This window comes from Sus scrofa, chromosome X (genome assembly GCF_054392235.1).
Source record: "Sus scrofa isolate SSC_HxYL_T2T_F1_AM1 chromosome X, Sscrofa_HxYL_maternal_Yorkshire_Landrace_v2.0, whole genome shotgun sequence".
NCBI lineage: Eukaryota > Metazoa > Chordata > Mammalia > Artiodactyla > Suidae > Sus > Sus scrofa.
In genome coordinates this window covers 116,327,385-116,343,375 of record NC_139401.1, presented here as the reverse complement: position 1 = coordinate 116,343,375, position 15,991 = coordinate 116,327,385, and the positions used below count along the sequence as shown (strand labels likewise).

The 15,991-nt window shown below is 40.1% G+C and overlaps 1 protein-coding gene across 26 annotated transcripts in view; it reads left to right on the top strand.

The window, feature by feature from the left end:
* Nucleotides 1–4,191: 4,191 nt before the first annotated feature.
* Nucleotides 4,192–15,991, top strand: part of SMARCA1 (SWI/SNF related, matrix associated, actin dependent regulator of chromatin, subfamily a, member 1) — a 75,567-nt gene continuing 63,767 nt past the window's right edge. For 16 of the 26 annotated variants that reach the window (XM_021080852.2, XM_085008503.1, XM_085008501.1 and 13 more), the window contains exons 1-5: nt 4,192–4,494; nt 10,179–10,265; nt 12,333–12,499; nt 12,848–12,948; nt 13,060–13,160. In XM_021080852.2, the coding sequence (XP_020936511.1) occupies nt 4,312–4,494; nt 10,179–10,265; nt 12,333–12,499; nt 12,848–12,948; nt 13,060–13,160 (639 nt within the window). In that variant the 5' untranslated portion in view covers nt 4,192–4,311. The remainder of the gene's footprint in view (nt 4,495–10,178; nt 10,266–12,332; nt 12,500–12,847; nt 12,949–13,059; nt 13,161–15,991) is intronic. The other 10 variants (XM_021080855.2, XM_085008506.1, XM_085008505.1 and 7 more) reach the window with 1 other exon arrangement.

Genomic DNA, 15,991 nt, shown 5'->3' with positions numbered 1-15,991 from the left:
CTGAGCCATGACGGGAACTCCAACAGCACAGTAATTTATATTTCTTCCGCTGCATTCCACATTAAATAACTGCATTGTTTCTTCAGTATGAAATTGTTCTTTTCCCTTTTTTGACTCACCCTGTCTACTAGCTCTTTTTCCTTCTGTTAGGGATTATTTCTACTTGTCCAGTTTTGAGCAATATTTTTTGATTCATCTGCGAAGATCTTATATTTTCTGTATTTTTATTGACGTATAGTTGATTTACAATATTGTGTTCGTTTCAAGTGTACAGCAAAGTGATTCAGTTATATGTATATATATATAGAAAATGTTATTTATTTATTATATAAATATGAACACCTTCATGGAGGAACATTAGAAGGAGTAGAAAGGCAAAAATAAGAAAAAAGTCACTCTTGATCTTACCACCTTGCTGTAAGTACTGTTAACATTTAGAGTGGAACCTTCCAGGCTTTTTCCTTTGTGGAAATCTATTTATGTAAATTATTTCTCTCTTTTAGCAAAAATGGGGTCACTCTGTTTTCTTGCTCGCCTTTTTTTCACTCAGCAATACATGAGAAGCATATTTCCATGTCATCAGATATTTACATAATCATTCATAATGACTGCTTCGTATCCCTTTTATGAATGTACTATACAATATTCTGCCACACACTTGTTAGGTTTTCCCCCTCCCTGAACTCTAACTGTCCTTAATCCTTTGCTGTTCCAAGAATTTACTTTGGGTGCATGCAAGAATCCCCTGTTATTCTCCAACTTCCACCTTACAACTTCTGTGTGGAGCTAAAGAAATTATCTGGCTGTATATAATACCAGAGCCTTAAGAGTGACAGTTTCTTCTAATAAACCCAGAGTGAACATCATGGAGACAATTGGCAGAAATATTTTTCAGTCGTTTTCTCAATATAATTTCTACTGTCAAGAAGGAATCCTTGTGAAGAACAGAGAACTTAATAAAGGTGAAGCGGAAAGATGACGTTTGGAGCCAGACAGTCTGGGATTTGAATCTGGCTTCTGTCACTCACGAGCTGTGGGACCTTAGATGAGTTATTTAGCCTCTCTAACTCTCTGTTTTCTGGTCTGTAGAATAGGGATAATAATTTTAATTTCATCAAATTGCAATGTCATATGTAAAAACCTAGCACAGCTCCTGCTACAATAGTAGGTGCTCAAGAAATGGTAGATGTATACTGGCTGTTACCATTACCTTTTGCTTAATGTGCACCGAGGAAGTAGCTCATTTTTAAAAATGCCACTATCATAAGTGTCCTTAACAAGAATGGAGAGGGAGCTCATTGATATGAACAGGATGGTTACTAGAGCGGTAAGCAAGATACTGTCATCAGAATCCTTTGTACCAGCTTCTGAAGAACATTGATCCGCAGGATCACAATGTCATTTTTTGTCATACTGTGGCTTCAGGGATAAATTTCAGATATAGGATAAGAGAAGGAACACCAAGCCCTTGACCCTGCCTTCATGCACTTTGTAATTGTATTTGAAACCACCACTGGACACGCATTCTGGTAGCTACGAAACAAGTTTGACTATGTGAAAATGACGGCTGGGTAACTCCCACAGTGTTCACACTCTGCCCAAACAGATGCATTATTCCGTAGACAAGGATGTGTTCTGAGGTTTCCACATAGGGCCCCAAGGTTCTCTATAAAATTTTGCTTTGTTCTCCAATCTCAGTGGAGCAGAGCAATTCAAGACCGTTTCAAATGAAAAGACATAACAGGGGAAAGTAGCAGCAGACAGAGTAAGGTGTTGAGTAGCATCAGAAATGAGGATCAGAAATGACGTGACTCTTGTAGAACAAAGTCTACAGATCATGAATTTTAGGTAGATTTGCAAATAAGGATAGCACATGCTCTGTAAATAGCAGTTGTTGCCACAAGCCAAAGGGCAATATTTACATGAATCCCGTGGCAAGGTCTAGGGACCAAACATTGACCTTTCCAGCCAAACTTATACTTGGTAGCAATTTCAGCCCTGTCATTGTGAAAAGGAAGGATCACATTATACATACATGGAAAATTGCCAATGTCTCAATGCTTTTTGCCCCTTCCCCCATTTATTTCTAAATTCTCTTTTGGAACTTGGAACACAGGTTCCCACAGGAAAGGTGTTATGCAGGGATGTGAGTTTCCCAGATTCCTTCACAAAAGTGCATTTAGCCCACCATGTAGCTGAAATATCACACACTGGCAATGAGAAATACAATCAAATAAAGTACCCTTGCAAGCAGGAACACACACATCAATACACAACAAATATTTCTTGAGCCTTTCTCCTTTGACGCTCCAAACAATGAAAGGTGGATTCTATCCTCCTATAGCTGCAGTTTGGCGATAAAGAACTCTTCCATTGCCTTTATCTGCAAGATTCCTTCTCAAGTCAGGTGGATGCATGCATTGCAGCATCCTTCTCTTCCAGTGAATTTTCCCACCAGACAAGGCTTAATGACTCAGGAGACTGACAAAACTTAGTGGCGAAGGGGTAGGATATCCAACTCAAGGTCTCCAGCTTTTATTTGGAGACACTTCACACTGCAGTTAAATACATCTGTACATTTTTTAAAAATCGTGTTTCGAATGACCTGTTACATGACTTTATTCCATCCCATTTTTGTTTTAAAGTTGATGCTTCAGAAATATGAACTATTTTTAATACTGAGACTCCACATACCCGCTGGAGAGTACATATGTGTACTCTAGGGTGAGAAACGTGGACACCGGGGGCAAAATCTAAAGTGAATGAGAACATAATGGATGTAAAATCAGGGCAAAGCTGAGCACCACACCAGCCTCTCCTTTCCTCTCAGTGGCACAATCCTTCAATCACCTGTGTCTTGCTCTTTGCATCTTTCCCTGTTCAAAACCAGTCCCTGAACAGGATCTCACACTCATTCACACTAAGGTGTAAATGGCCAATAACAGCTAAAATGTCACAAGGTTTTTGCATATTAAGGAATTACAGCTTTAAAACAAAAAAGAAATTTAGGGTATCCCAGGAAAAAGGGATGTATCTGGAGGACAAATGTGTGCCTTCCTGCTATTTGCAGAAATCACACTTGATTTCAGATTGGTAACTTAGGAAGGTGTGTTGAGGGAAATTAATCATGCTTTCTTCATACTTTGGAAAATAGATGCTTCATTTTCAGAATTGTAGGTTTTGTGATTGGTGTTCGGTATACTGGTTTTCTGTATGTTTTGCTACCTTTCGTCCCCAATGACTGAAATTTTAAGGCTGAGATGTAAATCTTCCTGTTATTGATCAAAATAAATGGTGGGGAGAAATGGAAACAATAATATTTAATAACTGACGTTTGCATACCCTTTACGAAATGCTCTTATATCCACGATTATGCATATTACTGGTGTTGAATTACTACTAAACAACGGGGTAGGAATAGAATACCAAAACAATCACAATAATTCAGTTCAACTGCTGATGTTGGGCACCTACCATGCGTTGCCCCAGGTTCTGTGGGGACATTGACCTTGCCCCCCAGAAGTTTTTAAAATTCATTGGTGAAGGCAAAAGATGGGCTCCTGCACATTGGCCATCCAAGAGGTTTCAGAACCGAAAATAGAGCGAATATACGTAAAAACCGAGTCACACTTTGCCTTGTAAGTGAATGTTTGCAGCTGCAATCAAGAGATTCAAGGAATGCTTCTCCTGCAGAATTTACAAAGGTGGGAAGGGCACCACCAGTCCCCCTTTGGGGATCTGGGAAAGGACAGTCCCCAGAGGGGATCTGGGCTTTGCAAATGGTGAGACAGACCTTCTACAGTACAGTTATAAGCAGAGGAAAAGTTCTTTGTGCAAGAAGGGGAGAGCGCCCCGAGGTACAAAGAGCAGATTTAAGGGGAAGAGGATTCCTTCTGCACACATCTGCGAGGGGAGCTCGGGCTGACTGTTGGGGGCGTGTGGGGAAGGAGATTTTTTAGGGGGCCGCGGGCTGTGGGTTCCCGCCTCCACCCCAGTCCGCGCCCCACGCTCAGGCAACAGTTGGTCGTGCGGGGACGGCCTGGGCTCCGGGTGGGGAGGGGGAGTCTCGCGATCGTTGAGGGGGGGTGGAGGAAGGGGGGAGGGTGACGGGGGGAGGCCATGACGTAGGGTGGGTGGACGGAAGTGGGGCAGGGTTGAGGGTTATTTAAAGAAGGGGGGGCCGAGCGAAGGGGTTGGAAGCGAGTGATTCCCCACCCCTGCTCCATCTAGCTCTTTCCAGTGCAGCCACTGCCGCCGCCCAGGAGCCCTCGTCCCCTCGCTCGTTCCCCTCTTCGTTCCCGCTCCAACGCCATGGAGCCGGACACCGCCGCAGTGGCAGCCACCGTGGCAGCCTCTGATGCGACCGCCACGATCGTGGTCATAGAGGACGAGCAGCCGGGGCCGTCCATCTCCAAGGAGGAGGGAGCCGCCGCCGCGGCCACCGCGTCCACCGAAGCCACCGTGGCCACGGAGAAGGGCGAGAAGAAGAAGGAGGTAAATAGGAAGGGGGTGTGTGTGCGGTGGACAAATCCTGCGCCGGGCCCCTCGGAGGGGCCCAAACGCTGACCTTTGGGCGCCGACAGGTACCCGCGGAGCTCCGCAGGGTTGGGGGCGGCGGGCGCGCGGGGTGGGGGCGGCAGAACAGTCTAGCATTCGCTCCCCTCCCCCTTCGCTTCTCGCCGCCTGGAGGGCGGGGGCGGGGCTGGGGCGCGGGCGCGGCGCGGGGCGGCGGGTGCCCGTTATCTCGGGGCTTGGGGGCTGGGGAGCCCTCGACAGCCCCCGGCCCCTTTGGCGTTCCCGGAACTGGGGTAACGAGGTGGGGGATGGGGCCGTGGAGGAAAAAGCCTCCGCCTCCCCCTCTCCTCTCGCTCGCTCCCTCTCCCCCCCCCTTCCCGTCGGCCTCTGCCTGGGAAATCTGGGCCCTTCAATCCCACACTCAGGCAAAAGGGGTTTACTGGGGGTTTATTTTTTAAAATTTGAATTTCCAGGTGCCGGTGGTTGGGAGGAGGAGGACGATAGGAGAGACGTTTGTTTCTTTGATTGGCAATGTCGGCCTTTGGGGTGGCAGGGAGAAAAAAAATCCCTTGTTCGTTTGGTCCCCGCCTGCTGAAGCGGGGGTGTCACCCCGAGAAAACGAGCTCTCAGCGTCGTACCACCGCCCCCCCCCCAATCCAGATCCCAAACTGAGGAACCCTGGACGCTGGCTTAGGAAAATTTCCAACGTGTGCACCCTCACCCTCTCCTGCCCCGCCCCCGACGGTATAGTGTTTCACTCCAGGGCCACCCAAATGGTCCCCCAATCCGGCCCCAAGCCTTCCAGGCTTCCGCCTCCTTTTCCTAGTGGGCGCTGCTGGCTCCTGGACACACGCAGGTTTTTTTTTTTTTTTTTTTAATTTTGTTTTTTTAAACCCAGCGTCGCCAGGATGAATTGCTGCTAATGTACATAAGGGGACCGCTGTGACACCTATTAAAGCCAGATCCAAAAAAATACGTATTATCTCTATAAGGCGTATTTCATACGGACTGAGACGTGCAAGTAGAACTATGAAAGGCTATTGAAATATTGGAATAAAAAATTAGGTTGAGGCATAAGGATTTTGATGTATAGTAAAATTGTGGAATGGATCGTTTATGGCTGGATTTTTTTTCCGTTTACGAGTAGACATATCGCAATTAAAAAAACGGTAGGTAATTAAAATTATGCTTTAGCGATCTCAAGTGGCTTTGTTTGAATCATTATATGATGCTCTACGACCAAATGAAAAGCTTTTGAGGGAAATTAACACCTTTGGCCGTGAATTAGAGTAATTTTAAATTCAGCAGTTGCTTAAAAGTGACGTATTTTACTGTTACAAGGTTGACTAAACAGAAAGACAATTGTAGCGCTAAGTGAAAACCATAGAAAACATACGCATTTTAAGATCTGTGTGGTACTTGGATCAGTAAGACAATATCGATGATTAAAGCTGGGCCAAATACCAAGCATCGATGATATAAATCAATGTTGGGAAATTCAGGAATGTGTCTGGATACCTTTTCTTCCCTAGACTGGGCGAATGTAAGTGCTTGGCCGTCTTTTGTATGGCAGTAAATGTTGTCGAATTTCCAGGGTATATGAATTTTTGGAATTGTGAAGAGACTGGTAATCAATAAAAAACGTGTATAATCACTGAGTTGATGCATATATATTCGTGAACTCTGTGGCCTTATCAGAAATTGCACTAGTAGCACCTCATTTGTTGGCTCGGCATAGAGAAATGAGGTGCCACCTGGCAGGAACTTTCTGGATATCTGAATCTTATTACTTTAGTCACTACGTCTTTTTTATTTTGAATTTTTCCTTAAAAATCTGAATCGAACCACAACATCTACCTAAGTGCTTTTATTTGTTCTATTCCTTCAAATGAGGTAATTTTGTCTCTCCCCCAATATGAATATCATTTTTAATAGCATTTTTTATTCTTCAATTACATTTATAGTTGTACAATGACCATTACAACCAAATTTATAGCATTTCCATCCCAAACCCCCAGTGCATCCCCCCACTCCAGATCTAAATATCTGCACACTACCTTGATTCCTTAAATGGTGTCCTAAATGTACAGATTAACCTTTTCCTCGTGTCTCCCAGTTATTGTACTCTGACACCCATACAAAGGCATTTGAGATTTAGGAGGTTGTTTCCCCTCAAATAAACACCTTCCAGACACTTCCAATATTGCGTTGATTTTTTTTCAAAAATGTTCAGTCTCCTCCCTCAATTGTCAGGCTGTTAACTATCACTTTTTAAACACTTCATCTACTTTCATTAGAAAGAATTGGCTTATGATAAAGGACATAAGTGAAACAAAACCTTTCATTTAAAACAATGGTAAAAATACGGAGTTCCCGTCGTGGCTCAGTGGTTAACGAACCCCACTAGCATCCATGAGGACGCTGGTTCGGTCCGTGGCCTCGCTCAGTGAGCTGTGGTGTAGGTCGCAGACGTGGCTCAGATCCCACGTAGCTGTGGCTGTGGCTGTGGCTTAGGCTGGCGGCTACAGCTCTGATTTGACCCCTAGCCTGGGAACCTCCACATGCAGCTGGTGCAGCCCTAAAAGACAAAAAATAAAATAAAATAAAATAAAACAATGGTAAAAACATAAAAATACAAGCCATCTAGCCAGGAGAGGGAAATAATTATTCGTGAACACCAAGGAGATGGGATGTTAATGCATTGGAACTTAAGGTTTGGTTCTGGGCTTCCATGCCATCCCTTCTTGCTGTTGACAGTGTGTCTTCTTCTAGTGGTCTTCCCCACGTCATTTGCTACTGCTTTCATTCTCTGTAGAATGGGAAGCCATATTATCAAACTTGTTGGACTTGTACATCAAATAAAAGGAGACAGGCTCTGAGTGAGAGCATTTTCCTAATGCATAAAGTACATGAGACGGGTAGTGGATTGCCTTGTGATGTTCAGCCCCAGAATGGTATTTTTGCTTTTAGCTCCTGGTTCTTGAACTTCCTTGGTTTAAGTGACAGTTGGATAACCTAACACTGTGAAAATTGGAGTTGGTATTTTTGGTAATGAAAATGTCAGGAAGAAGATCATGGTCTTTAAGACAGGGCATCTTGGTGACCTTGTGCTGCCTTCTTATGGCATCTAGACCACCAGATGATAAGATCCATAAAGAAATCATTAGAATATCATAGTCATCTTTTAGCTTTTCTTGTATGAGAGGTGTATTTGTGAAAACATATACATAGACAAATGGAAAGTTTTAGAAGGTAGGTATTCTAAAATCATTGTGGAAGATAGTGCCAGTTGAGTAATTACCTACATCTTTTTAATGGCAGTGCTCAAGATTAGGATTTTAATTAGCATATGATTAAAATCTTATGGTATTCTACCGCAAGGTAAGCAAAACACTGAGCAGAATGTTTTTCTAATATTAAAACTTGAATTTTCTATAAGTGAAATTTACATCCCACATTATTAGATGTGTGCTTGTGTATATGAGGGGACGTAATTTTGAAACTTGAAAACTAGACCTCATTTAGCTTTTCAAGGAATGATAAAGGTATGGATTTTGCTACCCAATTTTCCGTACTTGTTGCTTTGAAAATAATATAGGATTTATAGTATATATGACAGTTTGAAAGTGTGGTATTGAGGGGATTTTAGTAGTTTCTGTTCTCATCCATCCAAAATTATATTCAAAACATCTCACATAGATGATATATGCATATGAAATACTGTAAATCAAGACGGCTGTTACTTGGATTAAGAATAGTGGAACAGTTGTTGGTAGTGGACAAATAACATATCCTGGGCAGGTGAACTCAACCTGGTAGATAAAAGTTTGCTTTGGTCACAGTTGCCTATAAGTATGGGTTTCAAAATGAGCATAAAAAAGCAAAAAACAGAATAAAGGAGTTCCTGTCTTGGCTCAGCGGAAGCAAATCTGACTAGCATCCATGAGGATGCAGGTTCGATCCCCGGCCTTGCTCAGTGGGTTAAGGATCCGGCATTGCCATGAGTTGTGGTGTAGTTCAGCAACTACAGCTCTGATTCAACCCCTAACCAGGAACCTCCATATGCTGCAGGTGCAGCCCTAAAAACACAGGGGGGAAAGAAAAAGCATAAAGCCTTAACTTTAGAATTTCATTATGTTTTAGAATCATCACTGCCTTAATGTTCAAACACCTATTAACTTCTCCTAGTAAAGGACAAATACATGTTTATTTATGGATTTTTGTAAATATATATGCAATGAACTATGGCTTTAAAAATTCTTTTGTGCATTTCTGTGGCAGTGTTTGTTAATCCACCCAATACAGTTATTCACAGAAAAATGACGCATGTAATAGTCCTTCACATACAAGAAAGAAATGTTTTCCCTCAAAACTTTAATTACCTGAATTGTTCTAAGGTTATTTGTAAAGCTGAAACTCAGTGATGAAAGAGAAGTGAGAATTCCGAAAACAACAACAACAACAGAACAAGAATCACTGAATAATATCTGATCAGTGCTCCAAAGGAGAACCCTGACCCCGGTCAAATTCCATAATCTTAGTTTGGATTTCCTCAAAGTAGAAATTTTAGTAAATGTTGAAAAACATTCATTAACTACTGGACCCATGTTTTTCTTATGTTTAAGATCACGTTCTTCCGTTGATTTATGACCTAACCTTTCAGGAACAGGGTGTCAAAAGCCATGATCAAATGGACATAATTTCTTTGGTTTTCACAAACAGATTTGTATTTTGACTTCTGCAAAGTCTGTGTTAAAACTGAAATACCCTTGGCTTTGTTACTAATGGGTAGATTTATGTTTTTATTATTTTATTTCTTGATTTCTTACAGGGAAGGAGGTGTATTCTATGTACATATCTATTATATTTACAAGTTTGTCTTTATAAAGGATAGGATGCATGAGATAACCCCCTAGATAATTTTAGTGTAACCGATTTATGTCAATTTTCATGAAATTACAACTTTTTTAAAATATCAAAGGTTAGCAATTAATAGCCCCGAGAAACTGCTTCTACAAAATATTTATGTATATGGTTTTTAAACTATTTTCTTTCCAGTTGGAGAAAATTAACATAAACCAAAAGTTTGAAGCTGTACTATTTTATTATTTTAAATATAAATGATCACATTTAATTATATAAAAAGTTTAAATGTTCTAATTAGAATATAAAACAAAATTTAAAAAATCATGTCTTTTCAAGAACAGAAGCCACAGTCTTTTCTTCTGAAAATTTGGCTTGTTTCCATTACATATAAAGAGGTGTTTCTGAGAATTAATATTTACTTTCCTTGAATACTCTGGTTTGTGGTTGATAATATTCTAGATTTTAAATCTCCTATTCAGTGGTTATATACTTTCTTACACTTTAATTAGAAAATAGGCGAAGAGGCTCATTTTTCCACCTTTTGGTTTTTATTTTAATTAATGTTATTTCTCTGGCTTGTACAGTTCTTCAGTTTTTTTTTTTTATTTTTTTTATTGGACCTCAGGTGCACAGAGCTGGATTAATCATAAGCCCTGTTCATGACATGCTCTCATCATTGGTTCATGCATGGCTCATGTTGATTTATTTATTTAGTATTTAATTACTTTTTACTTTCTTCAAATGAGAATGTTGACCTTGCTTTGCAATTCGATGATTTATTTTCTTTGAAATTCTAGAAAAACGCTTCTCCATTTCAACTCAAACTTGCTGCTAAAGCTTCTAAATCTGAAAAGGAAATGGATCCAGAATATGAAGAGAAAATGGTAAATATGTTCTTGGGTAGGATGAATACAGTAGTTGATTTTTATACAGGAGATATGAAAGATTAAAATACATCTTATATATAACAAGCACAGAATCATAGGTTTTAGAATTGGAAAGTAGTTTGATATATAATCCACCATAATAGGTTTTTCTTGGATAAATGTATCTCCTTATTTTCAGATGAAACATAATACGGTAATATGTTTTCTTGAGGGAGGGATATTTGCCCAGTGTGTGAAAATATTACACACTTAAGCACTATAACCTTACTTATGCCCACCTACAGCTTTGCTATACATGTAATTTTTAAATTTTTAGTCGCTAGACCCCACATTTTAGCTTTAATTTTAACTAGACTTTTATGTTCTGGGATCTTTCAAAACCAGTGAACTTGATTAGCTCAAAAGAGAAAATAACAGGTAGTTGGAACTGAATTTTTATGTTGAGGGGTTGTTTTTGAAATAATATTACTAAAATAGGCAGAGATGAAGTACACTTTTTGGTTGTTCATAGCGATTTTGAAAAACCCCATGCCTTAATGTTTAAGGCCACATCTAACGTAGATAGTTAATGTTTTAACAACTCTTAAAAACAACATTCCAGTGAGGATAACATAAAATGGAAAGGTTTTGGCCTCCTTCCAGGTACTGGTATGAATGTATTTGTCTAATTCTTGTATTTATGTTAATGAATTCTTGTAAGTTTCCGATGTTATTAATTATGCATCCTTCATTGGTGATCAAATATTCTCTACCCTGTGGTCAGAAAGTGACTGGGAATTTAAAAAATCACCTTTGTTTTTTTCTTTATCCAGAATGATCTATACATCTTTTTATCTTTTAAGGTTTTTTTAGTGAAAAAGTTTTATTGCATTTATGTGGTATAAGCTATATGACCTTTTACAATTTATTGAGAAATTATGTATCGATTTTTAATTGTTAATACGTATCAACTATGTCACTTATATATATGTGTGTATGTGTATATATTTTTCTTCACATCCTCACATTTGAGATTATATATTCTTAGTATAAAACAGAATTTTCTAGATCACTATAATTGAGAAGAGAAATGTTTATTATGTTATTGTACCATGACACAAAATATTTTGAAACGTGATACTGTCTTCTAAGATTTAAATTATTTCTAGATGAAGCTTGAAAACTCTTGGTTGGCTTTTCCAAACCATTCGGAATTTCCTTTTTTTTTTTTTTTTTTTTTTTTTGAGGGCTCCATGTGAGGCATATGGAAGTTCCCTGGCTGGGGGTCGAATAGGAGCTGCAGCTGCCGGCCTATGCCACAGCCACAGCAACACAGGATCCAAGCCATGTCTGCGACCTACACAACGCCGGATCCTTAACCCACTGAACGAGGCTAGGGATCAAACCCACATCCTCAGGGATACTAGTTGGGTTCGTTACTGCTGAGCCACAACAGGAAACTTCCGGTATTTGCTTTTGGAGTCTGATTTTTCGGCAGGGTTTTTTTTTTTTTTTTTTCTTTTTACAGCTGCACCTGCAGCATATGGAAATTCCTGGGCTAGGCGTTGAATCAGAGCTGCAGCTGGGGACTGTGCCACAGCCATGACAACAGTGGTCCAAGCCACATCTATGACCTGTGCTGTAGCTTGCGGCAATGCTGGATCCTTAACCCACTGAATGAGGTCACGGATGGAACTTGCGTCCTCTCAGAGACAACATTGGGTCCTTAACTGGCCGAGCCACAGTGGGAAGTCCTAAGCAGGGTACTTCTTTATTGGGGCATTTATTAAGTGTCTGATCACTTGACTTCTATGCAAACTATCTGAAAACACCATCTTCAGGTTCTGCTACTTACCAGCTGTGGTAGCTTGGACAAGTTACTTACCCTCTCTGTGCCTCACTTTTATCATCAGTAAAATGGAGGTAATACTAGTACCTACCTCATAGGTTTATTAAGAGAATTAAATGGGTTAGTATGTTTAACATGCTCAGACGTAGTGCAAATTAAGTGCATTGTAAGTATTTGTTAAATTTTGAATGAACACAAAAGGAAGTCATTACTTTTTCTTTTGTCTTTTAAATTAGAAAGCAGATCGAGCAAAGAGATTTGAATTTTTACTGAAGCAGACAGAACTTTTTGCACATTTCATTCAACCTTCAGCTCAGAAATCTCCAACATCTCCTCTGAACATAAAATTGGGACGCCCCCGAATCAAGAAGGATGACAAGCAGAGCTTAATTTCCGCTGGAGAGTATGTCGGCCTCTCTCTCTCTGGATGTTCTTCCCTCCATCCTTCCCTTCCTACCTCCCGTCTCCCCTCATACTTCCCTTTGTACTTTGCTTCCTCCTTCACTTATTCAGTGTGATTTTTATATTGAAAAAATAAAGTTATTTTCAGTGTAAATGTGTTTTCGACGCAACAATATTTATTTTTCTCACTACAAGCCAAGCAGGAAAAATGTAGGCTGGTTCTACCAACTTCTGAGCAAGACTCTAGATAACGCTTTTTCTTTCATAAGTGGTATTAACGGTGTATACTGACTAAATTGATACCTTATCATTTGGGTCGAATACGAAGATACTTCTTTCTTTATTTCAGCTACCGTCACAGGCGCACAGAACAAGAAGAAGATGAAGAGCTGCTCTCGGAGAGTCGGAAAACATCTAATGTGTGTGTTAGATTTGAGGTGTCACCTTCATGTAAGTACTTTATTGTGTCAGTGTTTTTTGTTTTCAGTTTGGTTTTAGAAGAATTTTACGTAGTTGTATTAACAAAAGTACAAGAGATCCTTGATTTTTTTTTTTTTTCAGATGTGAAAGGAGGACCGCTGAGAGATTATCAGATTCGAGGCCTGAACTGGTTGATCTCTTTGTATGAAAATGGAGTCAATGGTATTTTGGCTGATGAAATGGTAAGAAGTTGGTAGCTAAAGACACATTCTCAGTTATTAGTAATTTTAATGTAAATTTGAAATACCTGAGCTGCTGAACTCTCCTACTGGGGTTTGGAGGCTGATTATTCTATTTAGTTATAACATAAAAGGCATTTGTAAAGTCTAGAATTGTTTCTTTAAATAGTCTCTGAAATACATAGTTCTACAGGCCACAGAATTCTTATTGAAGTTTTCTCAAATGGTGTTAAAAAACCTTGTACTTGTGTGTATGTTTGCGCTTTGGCTTCCAGTGAATGCTGAAATGGAGCTTCTGTGTAACTGCTCATGGTCCGCCCATCGTGTCCTTGGTGACGTTTCCTGTTCTTTACCTTTTAGTCTTACTTTCCTTGGCCCCTCTTTATTTATCTTTGGCCATTAATTTTATGTCCCATGTTTTCATTGTAGGCTACCTGAATTCTTTTGGGAATGAGGTGGGGCTAGAAACCACACAGTAAATGAGTAAACCAAACAATAAGAATGAAAGCATGCGTGAGTGAATGTAAATGCCTCCATGTGTGATCAATCAGAAAGTGTGAATAGATGGTATAAAGAACAAAAAGGTAAAGAGCAGTGTTGAGTCTTGACAGTAGAATACCAGGTGGGAGTCAGGAAGTAAGCAAAAGAATGATGAACATACAGTCATCCTTCTATATCTGAGGGAGGTTGGTTTCAGGACTTCCATGATGCCAAAATCCATGGAAGCTCAAGTCCTTATATTAAATGGCATAGGACAATTGGGCCCTCTGTATCCACGGTTTACCATCTGGGGATTTTGATCTGGTTGGTTGACGACCTGGATGTGAAACCCAGGGATTCTGAGGGTAAACTGTTTATTTGAAAAAAAAAAATGACCAAAGGTAAAAAGGAAGGCCATGTAAGGATGCTAATTCAGCAGATCAGGGGAGTATATGAGGGAGGGCCTGGTTTGGTATTTTAGGATCAAATGAAGAAGACGGGATTTAAGAGAGGGCAGTGGTACTCATATTTATGACTCTGGAGATGCATTTGTAATCACTTATCCACAGGGGCTGCGTGATTACTTATGCTCTGTAGCAGCTAGTGCAGTAGTCAGTCCCATAGGTGCTCATCCCTGGCTGAGCAGCTGTTAGGTGTGTGGCAGGATCTTTAAATCAAGGGTCTGTAGCTCCTTATATTTAGTATTCTGGGTTGGAGACTACAGTCAGCTCTGACAGGGAGCTTAGTTAATTGGACAACAGAAAGACCAGAATTATTTTCCCCAAGCTCCTCTTGCTGCAGCCTGTCTAAACATGAAGGAAGGATCTAAAGATCTTTCATATTGAATTTATGCTGACACCAGGAATGTTTTAATTACTAAAAAGGGGAAAGATACTTTAATGACTAGAGAAAATTAGGGGAAAAAAATCAAGAAAAAATTAAAAGTAAGTTGTAATTCTGTTACCTATAAATAACCATAGTTAACATGTTGGCATATTTCTTTTTAGTCTTTTTTCTCTGCCTGTATTTATTTTGCATAGTTGAGCTCACATTGTATGTATGATTTCGTATTCTAATTTCTTCACATTTATAGTTGTTTTCCACATAATTAAAACTTTTTTGTAGAAATAATTGTTCATTACCACATAATAATCCTAAAGAGGTACCATAATGTTATTAATCTCCTCTCTTTTGCTGGTCATTTGGATTAGTTGATGTGTAGTGTGTGTGTGTGTGTGTGTGTGTGTGTAAATATATATATAAAATTTTTTTTGGTCTTTTTTTAGGGCTGCACCCACGGCATATGGAGTTTCCCAGGCTAGGGGTCGAATCGGAGCTATAGCTGTTGGCCTACACCAGAGCCACTGCAATGCCAGATCCGAGCTGCGTCTGTGACCTACACCACAGCTCACGGCAACGCCAGATCCTTAACCCACTGAGCGAGGCCAGGCATCCAACCTGCATCCTCATGGATGCTGGTCAGATTCGTTTCCACTGAGCCATGATGGGAACTCCTGATGTGTAAAATACATATAGTGTGTATTATGTATATGTGTATAGTATATATTGGTTGATATATATGTATATATGATAAATAATACTATTCTGAGAACCCTTGTAATTTAGTTTTTTTTCCACCTCTCAGGTTATTTCCATCGGATTTCTAGAAGTGGAATTACTTGGATAAGGAGTATAAACATTCTAAGATTTTGATGCATAGTATCCATAAAACAGATCTCATAAGTGCAATATCAGAAAGGATAAATCCTATAAAAACAGCTTTAAGCTTAGGTTTATGAAAGAAATATATAGAGATAAAGCCAGAAACTTTTTTTTGTTTCTTTGTTTTTTGTTTTTGTCTATTGTCTTATTAGGGCCGAACCTGTAGCATATGGAGGTTCCCAGGCTAGGGGTCTAATCAGAGCTGTAGCTGCCGGCCTACACCACAGCCACAGCCACGCCAGATCTGAGCCGCGTCTGTGACCTACACCACAGCTCATGGCAACGCCGGATCCTTAACCCACTGAGCGAGGCCAGGGATCGAACCCACAACCTCATGGTTCCTACTCAGATTCGTTTCCACGGGGCCACAACGGGAACTCCCAGAAGCTGTTTTAAAAGGTCATGCACTATAGGCCATAGTTCCCTTTCCCATGGGTTAGGTAGTGAGTTCAGGGATGTTCAGTATCTTATTTTTTAAAAAAGTCTTCTGGACTAGTTGATCTCTATGGTCTTTTCTGGCTGCAGAGTTCTTTTATGGTTCCTTAGGTCTTCAAGGGTGTGAGATACAAGTACAGAGAGCTATGTGCCCCTTGAGATTCATGATCTCAATATATTTCATGCCTGGGCTCTAA